The following is a 12457-nucleotide window of genomic DNA, read 5'->3' as shown; positions in this document are numbered from 1 at the left end:
GCATAGCACAAGTGAATTTTTATAGCCTTATTGTCCGGATATTTTGATTTCATCATTCTCCACTATTGTTACAAAATGACTCGCAAGTCCTCAATCAGTAATTAGGTGAGAAAGATTGATATGAGTTGTGTACTAGTAAATCCAAGAACTAATGACTTTGAAGAGTCTCCAAAGACTTTAAAGAGACACCAACCACAAGTGTCACATTGGGTCGTTTCTGGGACTTATCTCTACTAGAGCGATGTATGGTTAACTGATAATTTCCAGCAATTGCAGGTCCTGACTTGTCACAATCATACAAGTTGATCTCTCCTTCAACAAAGACTCCCTGCCGTAGTCTTCACTCTTCATAGTTTGCTACAAGAATCCAGATCTAGATAGGACAGGACAAGTGGACAGATTCATGTTTTCTTAATTTCTTTTACTTCTGGTAATTTGGTGGACACAGATCTGCTAAACATATCTACAGTTCATATACTGGAATCTGGAACCCTTAGAAATTATATGGGAGAACAAAAACCAAAAATTTAAAACCTGATGTAGCACAAGTTGCTTGATTTACCACACAAATAAAGCATACTCTTATACTTATTTGATGCTGAAAGAAAGACTTTCTGTTGGAACTTTCAGGACATATACTGTTTGGATGCCGATGGTGCTCTATTTGATGCTGCCAGCAGTCGCTGCCTTTTCTCACTGTATGACGAGCTTGGTTGGTTACACCGTACAGAATTATTATAGTTTCCCAACATCCAACTACCCCATTATACTACTCAAATTATCAGGTTTTATTGAGACTTTGAATTTCATATATATGCATTGCAAAAGGCAGGAAAGGAAAGAATAAGTCACAAATGCTGCTGTATGCTGTATATTCTTGTCATGAATGTTTGTTTGCATCTCTCTCTTGAGTGTCTATTCTTCTTTATGTTTTGTACTTGTTTGGAAAAATTTCTTCTATATAAAACCCGTTTATATGATGTTTGAAATGAAAAAGGGTAACTTTGATCTACCACTAAACTAGCTCAAAATTTTATTTTGGTATCTGTGGTATTGTTTCATACATGTGAGGCCCCTAGTCTGTTGATTTAGAAAAGAAAGGTTATTTTTATTCATCAGTAATAAATAGAATGTTGTTCCTATAATAGTGTTGTCAGAGGAGTTGTATCCTCTTCCGAAAAAGAGTTAGACTTAGGTTGGGAAAGAAGATTGCATAAATGACACTACAAGTGAATAGAGAGCATTTATAATTATAATTTAAACAGTTGTGTAGCATTTAACTCCCACATATTGCAGTACAGATTGCTGTAGTTTCTATGAATGACCAAGGAAAAGTAGTAGTTCTGTCTGAGGATAGTGACGGAGGAAAAGAGCTGGTCAATAAAGAGAAGAGGAAACTCACATTATGCTGTATTGCCTACTTTAGGATGTTGTAAATTTCATATTTATGATCTCATGGTCTCTTCCGCGTGCTATGATAACTGAGTCTGAGAGTAATGAATTGTTTGTTCAACTTAGTAATCATTTCCTTCACACAAGTAATCTGACATGAGCTGCACACTTTAACATTTTGGTTAGAGAGGAATTGAGTACAATTTTCCGTTTTTTTCTTCATCCGAACCATTAGTCTAAACTCTAAAGCAGCTGATGGATGTGTTCAATTTTCAATTGGCTGGAAACTAATGAAAATGGTAGGCAACTCGATCTGGAACCTGATTCCTTTTCACATGAAGTATGTTGAGTTAGGAAGTCAGGTAAAGATCTATTGCATTCAATCTGGCCAGAGAACCAGGCGTCATAAACAAGTTTCAATTTTGGTTAAAAGAATTCATCGAGTGACTTTATTTTGGATCAAAATCAGCAAGTACACTTATGACAGGTTTAGCAAAAGGCTTAGCGAATTAGATGGTATATGATTATATACCATGTAACTTGTTGTCTGGGTTTTAGTTACGGCCTTTGGATTTCTAGCTCTAATTTATGGAAATGAAAGAGAAACAGACTTTTATTATCATTTCTCATGTTCGAAAATGGAGAATTACGTGCCTGCCACATGGACAGAACTACGAAACGCTGCGTTTTAACGCTGAGGTTTGAGACCCAAACATCGACCCATAGGACAATAGGATCAGTCAGCTCTGTAGTCAACGCAAAAACGGTTTGATGGCTTCTCCTAATACTTGAAATGGCACACATTCAGGTTACTCACATAGGCTTGTAAGCCCTCTTCTATCCCTGATGGTGTGTAGAGCCTAATGAATCTCAGCACATTGCCATGGTCTCTGTGGTCCACGGCGGCAGAGAGCTTCTTCCTCTCAATCGATTCGAGAAGCCTCTTCCTCTCAATCGATTAGAGAAGCCTCTTCCTCTCAATCGATTCGAGAAGCCTCTTCGACTCCATGAGCTGATCGTGCTGCTCCGGCTCGGAGATCCTGATCTTCCGACTCGATCTGGAGGAACCTATGGCCTCTCTGCTCTGTTAGTCCCCATGACTCCCTCCCTCATTGTATCTTTGTAGCCTTTTCCAACTATTCCTTATCATATTTTGAGGACTTTGACAATCCCTTGAAGAACAACATTTGCATCACCACTCGTTATACGCTTGTCAGTTACTGCTGCAGGAGTTACATCTGCGCTTTCTATTAAGCCTCAAATTTCTCCAATGAGGGGATGAGGGCGGCTTTCATTCATCCCCAAGCAGATAAAGACTTAAGGTTCTGAACCCATTTGGAGTGCAATATGACAAAAGAATGTGCACTTACGACAGGAAGAAGTATGATCTAAATTTTGCTATATTAAAGTACACTAGAAGAATAGTTAGTAGGTCCTGAATTCTCACCCCAGAAATCCTGAATCTCAGAGACTTTTTCTAAGTTCGGAATGGTTGCCATTTGAGTGAGGTGAGCGAACTTGTCTCTAACAGTTTTTGAGTCATGCTAGAGAAGTGGCTCACCAATGCCCTACAATGTCTGTCCAGCTGAAGGCCTCCAAGTTGACTGAACCTTTTCTGCATCATAATTACTTCAAGCCTCTTAACAAGGAATTCAATTATCAAATGTATGAATGAGTCGTAGTTGTTGGCAGTCATCAGTGATTGCAGACATGCTGCATTTGTCTCAACAGCATGAAGCAGCCTTTGAACCTATGGGTCATTGACCTCATTATCAGCATATTCAGCCTCTGACAGCTCACAGCTGATGCTTGTGACATTATCAAGCACTGGACGGATATAACGTGGTGTCACAGTTCCCACAAGCTGCTCCAAGCCGGCATTCAAAGCTTGCTTGAATGTGTTGCTCATATCTCCTATCTCGGACAAACAAGACTGAACTTTTTATCTGTCAGCTGGTGCAGGGAATACCTGCACAAATAAAAACATCAATATATAAAAGATAATAGAATAACATTGATAAGGACATTTCGTACCATAGATTCTAATCCAACTTAACAAATGAAAGCATCATTGATTATCGTAGAAAAAGAGATTGAATTATGGTGTCAAGGGAAGCTCATAATGCTATACGTACAGAAGGACGGTACACAAAAATACATAGAAGTAGTTCTACAGCCAACAAAGTGATAAGCCTGTTGGTGGACAACCCCAAACAAAACCTACATATTCTCAAGAGCATTTTACAGGTAACAGAAGGGATCTCAGATAGGTTAAACAACTGTCTAACTGAGTCCAAAAACTGTCTTCAATTTACATCTCTATCACTATAAGCAAGAGTTCAGTAAAATTAGAGATAAATTTGGCAACAGACTTGAAAGTGTCAAAAGATCAAGATATATGAAACAGCTACAGGAACAGATCATGTGGTCCGTAAGGGCAGATATGCATGTGTCCAAAGGCAACTTTAAACAACCTTCTCCTGGTATATATATAAATCTGATCATATGAAAAGCATAAACTGCAGCATTCTAAATGAAATTTTAAAAGGCAAGTAAAAAGCAGAAGAGAGCTACGTAGCAATAACAAGCAAGATCAGTATTATAAAACCTAGAACCACATATCTTCCTACACTAAAATACAATGATACAGTAATGCAACTATTGTAAGGATCTAAATATGCATTTGGGGCTTTGAACCTAACCCAAAGCGAGGTATAATGTGAAAAACTAAAAAGTAGAAGCACTACAATTACCTCCAAACACTGCTTCTCAATCTCATGTTTCAGCTTGAGCACATACTCACTACTCACATCCATGTTATTCAAAACTGTGGCAATCTCTGTTCCGGGTCTTTTGAACACCAACACCACCCATGAACAGCTTCATGCCAAGATTGGCCTTTCTCATTTTCTGTTGCAAAGTCTCATGGTACTCATTACTCAACAAACCACTGGCGCCACTCAACACAGCAATCACTGAGCTGATATTCAAAGTGGATATCGCCCTACGCAAGCAACTCTGCAGCACATAGATAACATCGCCCTACGAACATGCATGTTATGTGCAATTTAAACAAGGACTATGCAAGAGTATTTGTAACATGTAGGAGGATCACCATTCACCAGATATCCAGATATAGTGAACAACAACAAAGTACAGATAATAACTTCAACGCTCATGCTAGATTCTACGAGAAGTTCAATGAAATTAAACACTAAACCACATACCACGAAACATTCAAGCCCTCCTTGATTTACTGGCATGAATTCTGTTGATCAAGTAGTTCTCCAAACCTAAAGCTGCATCCACTATTCTGGTGCTAGGCTTGATCTCTACCTTCATCATCTCTCTCACAACTTCTTCCATTGTCACCACCTCAATCTCTTCACATATCCCCGGAACTATTGTCAACCAAGTATCCCTATGCGGAACCTCCCCATGCCTCAGTAGCTCCACCATAACTCCACAAGCATCCTCAATCCTACCCACATTGCACAACCCCTTAACCAAACCATGAACAACCGAAAAATGCGGAGAAAACCCCTTCGACATCATCACCTCCATATACCTCTTGGCCTCATCAAGCATCCCCTGATTACACAACCCACTAACCAATGTCCTATAAGACACCAAATTCGGCAAGCACCCATTAGACTCCATATCCTCAAGAACTTTACATGCGTCCACCGCCCTCCCTTGTCTACAAAACCCCGAAATCAGAGTATTATAATGCACAATGTCGGGATTGCACCCCTTGACCTTCATCCTACAAAGAAGCTTATACGCCTCGCGCAGCTGCTTCTTCCTACACAGGCTATTCAACAGACTTGTATAACTCAACGAATCCGGAACATAACCTTTATTCATCATATCCTCCAGAAAATCCACGGCAGTATTCACCTGCCCCTTCCTACACAGCCCCTGCATTAGAATCCGGTACGACTCCACGTCCGGCAACACCTCCCTCTCAAACATTTTGTTGAACAAGTGATACGCAACGCTCAAGTCCCCATTCAAGCAAAACGCCCTCATCAGAATGTTGTAGGATTTCGTATCGGGCGCCACGCCGCGGCGGTGGGCGTCCCTGAAGACCTCGAAAGCCGGGCGGAGGAAGTTGCGGTGAGAGACGAGGATGCCGAGGATTCTGTTGAGGTGCTTGACAGAGGGGTGGCAGTTGAAGTGGAACATCGTGTAGAAGGTTCGGAGGGCCTTCTGGGGGAGGTGGGCGTCGCCGTAGATTTGGATGAGGTGGGTGAAAAGAGCGGGGGAGGGTTGGGACTTGAGGCGGAGGAGGAGGTCGTCGGCGAGAGAGAAGTAGTGGGCGCGGGCAAGTTTGAGGATGAGGGTGAAGTAGGAGGAGTAGGAGTGGCGGAAGTTGGGGTGGCGGGCGGCCAAGTCGAAGATTTCTTTGGCGAGGAGAGGGTCGGGTTGGGAGGCGATGAGCTTTTGGACTCTGGCGGGGGAGCCGATGCTGGTTTCGTGGTGGGGTTTGGGTTGGGAGGAGAAGAAGAAGAAGGAGGAGATGAGGGTTTTGGGTGGGAGGGTCGGGAGGGTTTTGGGCGGGCGGAGAAATAGTGGAAGCATCTTCTCTGTGAATACTGAAACAGTGAAACTTCAAAGATGTCAAACTTTGGTAGGTGAAAGACGCAGACTTTACTTCATAAGGCCTACTAGCAACATGCCCCGCGCGATGCAGTCCCTCCCTGCATTTTTCAAGTGCAGAACAAAATAGAACTGCATTAACATGTTGGAAATATTTGTATCTAAGAACACGGATCCTTCAATGTAATGGTATCACAATTGTTTCACTGCACATTGCATAATTACAGAAACAAATAGCATGAGTCGTTTTCTACTTCAAGAAAAAGAAACAGGATAAATATTGTTCTTTGGCTTTTAAAGTCACTTTTTGTCAATCAATTATCAAACCAAATTTTTATCTTTTTCTTTCATTCATTCTAAAAAAAAAGCTGAAGTTAAACACAATTTTGTCAATCCCAATTTCATTCACAGTAGAAAAAAACGCAATTGATAATTGATAACAACAATGTCCATATTCCATTATTCATTCTTCACCATGTCATACAAAATACTTTATATCCAAATTAAAACAGTGAAGATAAAGATTCATTTTGTCATTCCTTCCTCAGTAACCCAGAAACTCATAGTCGAACTCCTTTTGCATAAAAAAAAAACAATAAGAACAAACAACAATTTCATCTACCGAAGTATAGATTAACATTATATAAGAATTCTCATTCAACAACAAAATTATTGGCAGTGTTAACACTCATTCAATTTGTTGAAGAGGAGAAATCTCACATCTAAAAAGTGACAAATAAAATAAAACTTATAAGTGAGTGGATAATGTCCAATTACACCGAGGTCTTTTGTGATTAAAACCTAACACATGTGAGGTGGCTAAGTTGTGATAGTATCGGTACAGTTAGTCAACAGGTTACGCTTGTCGCTGGTTAACACAATTAAGTCTTTAGCTTTTAACATCACTTTAGGAGCCTGATTGAAGTAGAATTTATAACATCATGCATGTTATTTGATACTCATTTCTCAAAATAGGTTTAGGGTGTTTCATGTACTAGATTAGCTACTGTACATTTGTCAATATTTGGGTGGAGGACATTGCAGGCTAGAGATATTCATTGACATTGGCTTACATTAGAGAGATCTTAGTAATTGGTTTTGTATTTATCTCTCTTATGTCAAAATCTTCTAATTGAATTGTAAATTTCTAATGCATACCTTTTTCGCAATATTTCGTTCTCTTCTTATTGAATTGTATTTGTGCTTTTGTAATACTGCAAAAAAAAACCTAGCAACATATGAACTCTGGATAGGCAGGTTGGATTTGAAAATCAATTATGCTCTTCTTCTGAGATAGTTCGATCATTCTGATCAATATATGTTCCAGCCATATAGAAATAAAGATTAGAAGACTATCTCTCAAATAACTACCTCTCAAATAAAAATTGAGGAAATATAGTATTGGATCTTCTTGACACATTGGCACCGTGCTAGATATTTATTTAGATCAAACTGAACTTCCAACTCCATATACATTTCCATTTATTCAGAAAAAAATAAATACACACACATTCTCACATTCCCATTAATTACAAGTTGGATACACTGATTATTAACCACCATCAAGCTGATTTTGTTCAAATTAAGTATGATATTACTCTGTTGGGATTATTGACCAAAAAATAAAATAAATACTCTGTTGGGATTGAATACAAGAGACCAGAAAAGATACTTGCTAAAAAAACTCACCTTCAAATCATAAAAGCTCCCAAAAGCTTCGACCTTAATTATTATGACCATAACAAAAGAAGAAATAGAAACCAACCCAATAATATATAGAACTCCTTACAAATACTTGGTGGAAAGTGTTCAGCTTGGATTTCACTTATCGCGAACAGTCAGCACGCGGTGAATCCTTGCGGTTTGCATTGTTCTTGAATGTGTATGCTTTTGGTGTGTCAGTACCTATAAGTCAGGTAGAACTTGATTATGCTTGTTGATGGACACTCGTACTTCATTCTTCTCAAACGACTGAGTACAGATGCTGACTAAACCTGCAACTAAGTTCCAATAAGACATGCGGCAGATGGCTGCTAGGATCTTTCTCCACCCCTCTGTAGGATGACCGACTCTTACTCAAACCACTTGGGGAATAAGCAGAGCTAATAATCAAGATTGCAGAGACGTTTGTATTGATTGTTGCTGACTAGGCAGACTTTGGGTTTTTGTTACAAGCTAAGGTAGTGACTCGATGGACTTGACATTTGCCGAGATAAGTCAGACTTGTGCTACATGCAGCGAACGTGCATATGATAGCGGTGCTCCGTTGGGAGGCTTTGGTTTTGTTGTTGTGCAAAAGTTTGGTTGATTTGTGTATGTCTGATTATGTGCTAAAGACCCCATTATATAAATAACACAATTTGTTCTTTCTTTCGGATCAAGTCATCAGAATTCCTTTTTCAACTCGGATTCTCCAATATCCCCGAAATCTATTCCAAAAATGATAGAATATCTTCTCTGCTTATAGCTTCCCCAAATAACCGGTCTAACGGGCCAGAAACTCTAAACAATTGCTAAATAATTATTTAGGCTCCGGAATAATATCTTTAACTGCAAATATCGGTTAAGTATATCAAAAAACCTCTAAATAGATTTTGATAAGATTACGTTGTAGGAATAAAGCCACAAATATTGGCTCATGGATGTTGTAGGCAACTAGAGATTAATTGCCCTTCAGAATATAGATGACTTCTTCTCAAAGTAAATACCTTCTGATCACACCTGGCCGTGCAATCCTTCAATTAAGGTAACCATTGAATGTAAATATCCTCTTCACAAGTCCTTTACCTTGCATGCTAGCCTCTAGACGTGGACGTACTCCATGTATAATTGTCATGCTCATAAGAAATGCATCGTTAACTTACCAAAACACTTGCATTTTGACATCTCCATGCATATTACGTAAGTTTAAACAACTAAGACAATTGCATCTTTGCAAACTTGTTTCCACATTGATAGGAGCACAAAGTGTGACATTCTTAATGTTTATATGCCCTATTCTTATGTTTTGTTACTTCTTATTTAGTTGTTTTAGGTTCATATTTGTCATATGTATGTTCTAAGTAGAGCTATACCAAATTTAGATGATTTGATGATGAAATTGTGCCAAGTGTTAGAACTCCTTATTGAGCTAGGATTCCTTACTCGACTAGGATTCTACTTTCCTATTTTCATTCTTTCCTATTCCTTAATCGACGATTTCTTTTCAGGAAAGACAAATCATATTTGGAAAGGAAGAAGAGTTGCCGAGTTGCATTCCTAGTTGAACAAGGAAATCATATTCGAGTTGAAGAAGGAGAAGAGGAGGCCGGCCTAGCTACTCCTAATTGGACCAAGATTGTTGCCGTGCAGCCCTATTGGTGATCTCCCTATTGGACTTGGTTTTCTACATCAAGTTGGATATGGAGTACATAAATCAAATCAATAACAAAGAGGATTTCAGCTTCCCAATTGGATTCTACTTCCTTATAGGACGGCAAGAGGCTTCCTAAACTCCTATATATAGAGGCTCGGCCTCTCCATATTTTGATCATCAGCCTTACACACAAACACAAGCCTAGCTCTGCCGAATTCATCCCGAGCCCTTCCAAGAAATCCTAAAACAAATTCCACCATTCTCCACCTTTATCTATAGCCTTGAAGCACGATTGAGAAGAGGTTTCATTCCCCTAGAAGTCTTGGCTACACCTTGTAGGATCGATTGATTGATAAAGTGTAACCATGATTCACGCTTTATTTCAATTCGGTTTTGGTTTTATTCTTGTTCTTGGATGAGTTGCGATTTGTGTAGTGTAATCTTGTTTCAATTTTGTCTATGAAATAGCTACTTGATTCAATTTATATAAAGGATTCGAATCCATGTTTTGGTTTTATGAATTTTATGTTTGGTTTCTGCCGTGTACTATGTATGATCAATTTCGATTTCTAAGTGTTGTGTATACGATTGTAGCATGATATTTAGGTTGTTGGATTAAAGACTTATGCTATGAACATGTTTATTCTTTTCTATATGATTTTTGAAATTACATGATTGGGGGTTAAGTAGGTGACATACTTAATGAATTCGATATGCATGGCTTTAAGATTGTATGGTAAGATGAACATGTTAGAGTTCAATGAAGCCGAGTGGCAAGACTTGAATGTGTTAAGTGTCTATGCATACAGGTTACTGATTTGGAACTTAAATTGCATGATCCAACCTTAGTTGTTTATGGACTAGTCTCGGCATGATTATCAAGGGAGTCATAGATCTTGGTTCAATTTCTTTTATATGAGTTGTTTGGTGATTGTTTATGTGTTGGTTGGTTGATCACATGTATATATTAGTTTAGGTTTTATTTACTGCTTTTATGATTCAATCCGAACTTATATCTCAATCCTTAAAATCTTTATGAATTCGTGTTAATTGATGTGATCCTAAGCCCTGGCTAGATCCCCGGTTTGTGAACGATACCCTCTTGCTTTATACTACTAATGATGTGTTCAGGGTTAAATATTGATGTCGAGTAATCGAGCACCCATCAAATGGCGCCGTTGCCGGGGATCCATAAGAGATGGATCCCTAACTTTTAATGCGAATTCATTGTGTATATTGTACATTTGTATATACTTATCTTGTTTCGTTGTACATATAGTAATGTATCTTAGGTTGTTGTTTTGGTGCTTGAGTGAATGATTGTTGTAGGTTGTAAATCGAACGGAATAGGTAAAGTCCCTTTTGTTAATATTAGCCTTAACCCTTCATGCTACCTCTCGAGTTTGCATGAGGTCGAGCCGGCTTTTATTAACACTTGGAGATTTGTCTAACACACAAGGTTAAGTCCAACTGAGTAAGGGGCACGCTCTCTTATTACTCTGGTGCATGGGACCAAAATTGGATCTCAGAGAACTAATGACTGACATACATCTTGGTGATGGAGTCGATAGAGAGTTCGCTCTCCGTAGTTCAACAAATGAGTCCTACCATGTTCACTATCTCTGATTGAGCTAAAAGGCCTTCTGAAACAAAGACTTGATCTTGTGTCTAGGCATCCATACTTAGGCCGCACGTCCACCTTGGTTTACAACTTAGAATCAATCGATCGTTCAATCATTGAAATGGCAAAAAGAACTTGTGAATTGTATGAACTTTTGTAAACGTAAAGAACTAACTCTTTGTAAACTTGACATAGTTGCCGTGCCCTTCCCCATAAGTGTGCGTGTGTGTGACTAAGAGAAGGCACGAATTATATGTGTTCATTGTGTATTCTTCAATGCTAACTCTTTAACTTTCGTACAACAGGTACTATGCATGTCCGAATTTTCTAAGAAAACACAAGAGCTCAAGGATTGAATTCAAGCACTTAGAGATTCAAACAACTCTTTCATAAGTGGAGCTTTAAATTTCGAAACATCTCCAAGCAATTCAATCTTAAACTCTTCACCTAGATCAGAAGAAGAGGAGGAGTTTTCCTTCTCCTTCATCTTCAATTCAGACTTAGACACAATTGCGGACCGTGACATAATTCATGTTGGTGCTCCAATGGCACTCAAGAATGCATTCATTCCCACCACCCCTGAATCACCTTCATGCATTGCTTTCACTCCACCTGATGAAGCTAACTTCTCCATTCCTGTTCAATTGCTTGGGCAGCTGCCTAAGTACTCTAGTTCTTCAATGGAAGACCCTAATGTTCACCTTAGGGAGTTCTTGGACATTTGCAAGCTCCAATCGATTCATCATCTTTCTCAAGAAGGCTTGAGGTTGCTTTTGTTTCCATTTACCCTTAAGGATGATGCTAAACGTTGGTTGTATTCTTTGCCTGCAGGAATCATCACTACATGGGACGAAATGACTAGGAGGTTCTTGAAGCAATTCTTCCCTGCTCAACTCACGAAAAGACTTAGGAGGGAGATTCAGAACTTCACTCAAAAGGATGGTGATTCACTCTATGAGGCTTGGGAAAAATTTCAGGAACTACAAAGGAAGTGCCCTCACCATGGTATTTCGTTGGATGACTTGGTGCAATTCTTCTATGAAGGACTCGACACCACCAATAAGAGCATGGTGGACTCGGCATGTGGCTGCACATTCATGAACAAGACCGGTCAAGAAGCTTACACCTTGATTGATGACTTGGCTGACAACAATCGCCAATTTAGTTCCAAGGAGAAGAGAGGAAGCAAGAGCTGTGGGGTGTATGATGTTGATGCAAGGAATCAGATGGCTACTTTAGAAAGGAAGCTTAGCGTTCTAGTCAAGGCATTCAATGGTTCGAGCATCAACAATCAAGCATGTGGTATTTGTTCTTTCAAAGATCACACGACTGACAATTGTCCAAATGGTGCAATGACTGAAGAAGAGTTGAACTTTATGGGGCAACAAAGGCCTAGGTACGATCCATACTCGAACACATACAACCCTGGACTTAGAGATCATCCAAATTTTCGTTGGAGCAACAATGCTCAACCATCCAATGCTCAA

The 12457-nt window shown here is 39.2% G+C and overlaps 1 protein-coding gene and 1 non-coding gene across 5 annotated transcripts in view; both read right to left on the bottom strand.

Annotated features, from left to right (window-relative positions):
* LOC126785020 (pentatricopeptide repeat-containing protein At4g01400, mitochondrial) overlaps positions 1-6087 on the bottom strand; it is a 40132-nt gene extending 34045 nt beyond the window's left edge. Inside the window, exons 1-3 of one of the 4 annotated variants that reach the window (XM_050510589.1) lie at positions 4620-6087; positions 4146-4434; positions 2142-3361 (exon numbers count right to left, since the gene is read on the bottom strand). In XM_050510589.1, coding sequence (XP_050366546.1) covers positions 4630-5976 — 1347 coding nt within the window. In that variant the 5' untranslated portion in view covers positions 5977-6087 and the 3' untranslated portion in view covers positions 2142-3361; positions 4146-4434; positions 4620-4629. Of the gene's footprint in view, positions 1-2141; positions 3362-4145 lie in introns of those variants that run through there. The other 3 variants (XM_050510590.1, XM_050510588.1, XM_050510587.1) reach the window with 3 other exon arrangements.
* A 5785-nt stretch (positions 6088-11872) lies between these two features.
* Positions 11873-11979, bottom strand: LOC126785554 (small nucleolar RNA R71). The gene has a single exon (XR_007671084.1). It is a non-coding gene; the product is annotated as a small nucleolar RNA R71 (small nucleolar RNA).
* Between the last annotated feature and the right edge of the window lie 478 nt (positions 11980-12457).

Source organism: Argentina anserina, chromosome 2 (assembly GCF_933775445.1).
Source record: "Argentina anserina chromosome 2, drPotAnse1.1, whole genome shotgun sequence".
Lineage (NCBI taxonomy): Eukaryota > Viridiplantae > Streptophyta > Magnoliopsida > Rosales > Rosaceae > Argentina > Argentina anserina.
Note: the sequence above shows the minus strand (reverse complement) of the source record. Positions and strands in the feature narration are given on the sequence as shown.